The sequence below is a fragment of the Charadrius vociferus genome, unplaced genomic scaffold (assembly GCF_000708025.1).
Source record: "Charadrius vociferus isolate BGI_N301 unplaced genomic scaffold, ASM70802v2 scaffold817, whole genome shotgun sequence".
Lineage (NCBI taxonomy): Eukaryota > Metazoa > Chordata > Aves > Charadriiformes > Charadriidae > Charadrius > Charadrius vociferus.
Window position 1 is genome coordinate 122,611 of NW_009649164.1, and position 5,823 is coordinate 128,433.

Genomic DNA, 5,823 nt, shown 5'->3' on the forward strand with positions numbered 1-5,823 from the left:
AAAAATATATATATTATAATTTTCTCCAATACTTAAGAGCTACGGAGAAAGTATTCTTACCGGTGGCATTGCAGATCATTTAAATAAATACTATATTTAACCTTTTTTTTGGCGATACTTTTGGAGACAACGTCCTTACCCATGGCATTGCTGTTCATCAAGAAAACACCAAAAGAGGCGCCGGTGTTGTCTTCCAAGCACAAGAAGAACGTCTGAACGCCGTATAAGTTCTCTACGTTCTTAAAGGAAAACAAAAAAAGCTGATTAAAAAAAAAGAAAAAAACGGTGGCTGTACACAAATCTCAAAAATATGTCACGTGTGAGGTGAAACTCGTCAAAAGGAAACAGCAAAAAATAGAATCGCCGACACTGAGCTCGTTATTTCTATTTCTCTCTTTTATGGGAATGTCTTTAAGTGGCTTAAAGTCTGTTGAAAACACAGATTTGGGGAACGTGACCTTCGCTGGAGCCCGTCGGATAAGAACCTCCACATACCAATTATTTAAAGATAAAACATAAATTATACAATTACAAAAATGAAAAATAAATTATATAAATTACACCTCTGGTAGGGGTGGAAAGAAAATAAAGGCGACCTTTTCTCCGGTAAGTTTTGTTGATAGTGAGGCAAATTCTGTGTTTGGGTTAAAAAAAATAAAAATAAAAAAAATAATAATAAAAAAAACACTTTCTGGGAAATGAGCTTGCATATTCAGTCTTGATTTTTTCTTTTCTCTTTTTTTTTTTTTTTTTTTTTTTCCTTCTAGAAGGTTAATTGAGCTGCTCCCCGAATCCCGTTCACGGCACTCCTGTTTCAGCGAAAGGCGTCGGCACTCCCCCCCAAGTTCAGCGTAAGGACGGATGCTGCATCAACCAACCTCCGTTTCACGCTCGTTTAATCTCGTTCTGATCTCAAATGACGACATTTCAATTGAGTTTAATCTCGTTCTGATCTCAAATGACGACATTTCAATTGAGTTTGAGATGCTACAGCTATAAGTAAGCTGGTTTGGAGACTCCACTAAAACCCAGTGTAAAAATAGTCTTATTATAACTTCTTCCACAATCTGCATTACTTTTCCTGCTCCCCACAACCCATTACACACCAGAAATTGAATGTTTTCTGTTGATTTTTTTTTTTTTTGGCAACATTACCTCGTCAAGCCCTTACCCGCTCTACCGAAGACCTCCTTTTTCTCATCAAGCCCAAAATGAATGAGCCCAGCAATATATTAAATAAATAAGCCCAGCAATAACGTTTGGCTGCCTATTTCCCTCCTCCCCCCCCCCAAAAAAAATACTGCATGGAGGAATCCAAATCGGGAAAAGCAATAAGCAAAAAGCGAGTATAAACACCAGCGCCGGATTTTAAATGGCAAATTTTGCAAGTCGATGCAGGGACAGAGCCAAAACCTCACGGATTCGGGAGAAAACATCCCATCGGGGATGGGAGAAGGCACTTTTGTACTTTTTGAAAGGAGGAATCACTAGGAATCACTGTGGAAAACCAAGGCGGAAAACCGTAGAAATAAAATAATTGCTGGCAGACCTATTTTCCTTCGTAAAGCTGCTAAGGGCAAATGGGCATTATTTCCTGAGAAATGAAAGCAAAAATGCTTCATCTACCAAATTTTGCACGTGGCAGTGCGAGGACAGGGGGGGAAAAAAAAAAAAAAGGGCGAAAACCCAAAGCCTGGCAAATATTAATGTTCATCAGCTGATTCGCAGCAAAACCCCCAAGCGATTCAATCCAAATATTTAGGAAAAGGTATTCCAAGGGGAATTTTATTCCGGGCTATCTCGTGTTTTTCGCGACGCTTGGCAAGTCTTTAAGGAAAAAATAAAGAAGGAAATAAAACAGAACCCTGGGTGGATATCGTTAACGTGCCAACCATGGCTGGATTCCAGAATTTACCCGAAAAGTAGGAAAACGTAATAAAACAAGTCGCTTACTCCGGAAGGGGCCGTGTCCCGGCTTAACATGGGCCAAGTTTTCCAGTTGACGTCGTGCCGGTATTGCTTATGCACTTGCTCGCCCACCCCGTAGATGTTGCTGCTGGGGAGTCTGATGGAGAGCTGTAGGAACTGCTCCGAGTAGATCAGAGGGCCGATGGTGGTGTTGAATCTGCCAAAAAAAAAACCAAAAAAAAAAAAACAACCACCGCGTGGCCCATAAAAATCGTGACGCCGAAGGTTGGATCCCTCAGGAACGCTTAAACCCACCCCAAAAAACCCACAAGCTGCTGTTGAAGAAGGCTCTTGCATCACGTGCCGCGACTAATTTTGATGTACGCGGCTCATCATTCGGCCAAAATCAGCCACGTTGCATACTGCAGGGAAAATACCGAGTGTTTTTAATAATAATTTATTAATTGTGGAAAAAAAATTAATAAAAATTGTCATTAAAAAATAAAATGCAACTATTTTTTTTTTTTTCTTCAAGTTAAATAAAAGCCTAAGGAAAATTCAAGCAATCTTCTAAAGCGGCGTTTTAAACATCCCAACAGTTTTTCCTTCAAAATTAAACCAAAACCTAAGGAAAATTTAAGCAATCTCCTCCAGCAGGAGTTCAAACAGGTCCCAATATTTTATTTTTTTTTTTTTCCCCCAAATTAAATGAAAGTCTAAGGAAAATTCAGGCCATCTTCTAGAGCAGGGGTTCAAACAGGCGCCTCCCAACATTTTTTTTCCGAATTAAATAAAAGCCTAAGGAACAATCGAGCGATCTTCCAGAGCGCTGTTTCAAACAGGTCCCAACTTTTTTTCTTTTTTTTTTTCCTCTCTTCCAAATTAAATAACAGCCTAAGGAAAATTTAAGCAACCTCCAAGAGCAGTGTTTCAAACATCCCAACATTTTTTCTTCAAAATTAACCCGAAACCTAGGGAAGATTTAAGCAATCTCCTCCAGCAGAGTTTCAAACAGGTCCCAACATTCTTATTTTTTAAAAAAAAATTAAAGGAAAGTCTAAGGAATCTTCTCCAGGAGAGTTTCAAACAGGCGTCTCCCAATTTTTTTTTTTTCCCCCCCAAATTAAACAAAAGGAATAATTGAGTGATATTCCAGAGCGCTGTTTCAAACAGGTCCCACTGAATTAAATTATTTATTCTCCCCTCCCCGCACCAACTAAACCAGTCCCGAGCACTCACCCCATCTCCTAACGATAAATCAGTCTTTAGAGAGGCTTTTAAGAAAGCAAAAAATGCTAATGACTGGGGGAGGGGGGGAGTAAATCCTAATTAAACAAACTTGAAGTGTTGATAGCAATCTGACTCCTGCTAGCGGGCAGCTAAGTAATCACTTTTTAATTGATTTAATAAATATTTACGCCTCAGTGCAAGGCTGACGGCCCAGCTTTGCTTTCTTTGGGTCTGGGTGGGTTTTAGGAAAATAAAAAAAAAAAAAAATCCTTCAAGGATTAAAATCCTTCGACGTAGCAGCACTCAGAATATTTTAACTCACAATTTTCTAGGATCAGCTTAGCACCGGTTGGTACCAAACCGTCTCCTCTCACCCAGCCTGATTTTAGGGGGGTTGAGAACTTCAGGAGGCGCATCAGAAATAAGACCGGATAGACGTGGTACCAAAGTGATGTTGGGAAAGAAAAAAAGAAAGAGTTCTCATCGGAACTGGCGAATCAACAGCACAATTCGTCAATTCTCCCCGGGATTAAGGGGAGAAGAGAGCAGAGAGCCAACGTGGCAAAACCCAAACCCCCATGAGATGGACCTCCCCATCTCCCACAATTTCTGTGGAAAGCCCTTCCATCCTGCTTTATCCATCAAAAGAAGATGGCAAAACCCAACCCCGGTGAGACAGACCTCCCCATCTCCCAGATTTTATGTGGGAAGAGCCTTTCCATCCTGCTTATCCATCAAAGACCGCAGCAAAACCCAAGCCCAGTGAGACAGACCTCCCCATCTCCAACATTTCATGTGGGAAGAGTCCTTCCATCCTGCTTATCTACCAGGATAAGATGGCAAAACCCAACCCCAGTGAGATAGACCACCTCCTCGTCTCCCAAATTCTTTGTGGAAAGAGTCCTTCCATCCAACAGAAGAAGAGAAGAAGCCGCTCAAATGCCCAAGAGGGCACCTAACGCAACACTGGTCTTCTGAGAAAACGGCTGGCATCACGAATTTCGGGATAAAAAGCCTCAAATTTACTCACAATACTTTTCCATTGCTTGCTCTGGTCACCTTGATGCCAAAGGGATTTTCTTGGACATCAACTTTATATTTTAAGTTGGAGGCTGCCGTGCCGGTGAAAGGTCGCACGTGCTGATGGGGCACTTCAAACCTTTGCGACTTCGGGTCAGTGAGCTGCGCGGGTTTAAAGAACGACAGAAGAAATTTAGAAATTAATGCCTCGTTTGAACACTTCCCAGGGTGACCATGCAAATTTGAGCCGGTGGCAGTGGCGGGGGGAGACGACGCACCTTGAAGTGGAAGCGGGTGGGGGTCTGGTACTCCCCCATCAGCAGCACCGTGGGGAGTTCCTGCCCAAAGAGCTGCGGGGAGGGCAGCCGCTCCAGCGTCCCCTGGAAGCCTGACCAGAGGGAAGGGAAAAGAAACGGAGTGAAATAAACATAAAGGAAGTTAAAGTGAAAAAATTAAAGTGAAAAAATTAATTAAAGTGAAAAAATTAATTAAAGTGAAAAAATTAATTAAAGTGAAAAAATTAATTAAAGTGAAAAAATTAATTAAAGTGAAAAAATTAATTAAAGTGAAAAAATTAATTAAAGTGAAAAAATTAATTAAAGTGAAAAAATTAATTAAAGTGAAAAAAATTAAAGGAAATTAAAATAAAATAAAAATAAAGGAAATTAGCAATAAAGTAAAATACAAATCAAGGCAAGTAGAAATAAAGTAAAATAGACATAAAGTAAAATAAAAATAAAGTAAATTAACATAAAATAAAAATAAAGGAAACTAGCAATAAAGTAAAATACAAATGAAGGCAAGCAGAAATAAGGTAAAATAAAAATGCAAATAAAGTAAAATAGAAATAAAGTAAAATCAAAATAAAGTAAAGTAGACATGAAGTAAAATACAAATCAAGGAAAGTAGAAATAAAGTAAAATAGACATAAAGTAAAATAAAGGCAAAGTAAAGTTAAAATAAGGGAAAATAAAAATGAAACGAAATAAAGTAAAATAGAAATAAATAAAGTAAAATAAAAATAGAGGAAAGCAGAAATGAAGCAAAAACCAAATCAAGGAAAGTAGAAATAAAGGAAAATAGAAATAAAGTAAAATAGAAATAAAGTGAAATAACAATGCCAATACAGTAAACTAGAAATAAATAAAGTAAAAATAAAGTAAAATGAAAATAAAGTAGAAATGAAGTAAAATACAAATCAAGGCAAGTAGAAATAAAGTAAAATAGACATAAAGTAAAATAAAAGTAAAGTAAGATTAAAATAAAGTAAAATAAAAGTGAAGTCAAATAAAATAGAAATAAATAAATTAAAAAAAAAGTAAAATAAAAATGAAGGAAAGTAGAAACAAAGCAAAATGGAAATAAAGCCGAAATAAATAAAATAGAAACGAAGGGAAGTGGAAGTAAAGCAAAGCAAAGGCGCAGACGGAGCACGGCGGAGCTGGACAACGCCGACGTGGAGGAGACGGTGGCGGCGGTGGGGGGCACCTACCCTGGGGGGAGGGCCGCAGGGGTCCGTCCAGGCGGTACCCGCGCTCGCGGGGGAAGAAGCACCATGGGCCGCTCTCGGCGTGGGGGCTCCAGCAGCAGCCGCGGTCCCCGCACAGCGCCTGGCGGGAGGGAGGGAGGGAGGGGGCGCGCGGGCGGGCAGCGGCGTCGGGGACC

General features: G+C 39.6%; 1 protein-coding gene across 1 annotated transcript in view; it reads right to left on the reverse strand.

Moving 5' to 3' along the window:
- The window catches only part of LOC104289447 (maltase-glucoamylase, intestinal-like), a 47,740-nt gene that overhangs the window by 38,469 nt on the left and 3,448 nt on the right, over positions 1–5,823 (reverse strand). Inside the window, 5 exon segments of the mRNA XM_009888384.1 lie at positions 140–239; positions 1,954–2,125; positions 4,169–4,320; positions 4,437–4,546; positions 5,651–5,768. Coding sequence (XP_009886686.1) covers positions 140–239; positions 1,954–2,125; positions 4,169–4,320; positions 4,437–4,546; positions 5,651–5,768 — 652 coding nt within the window.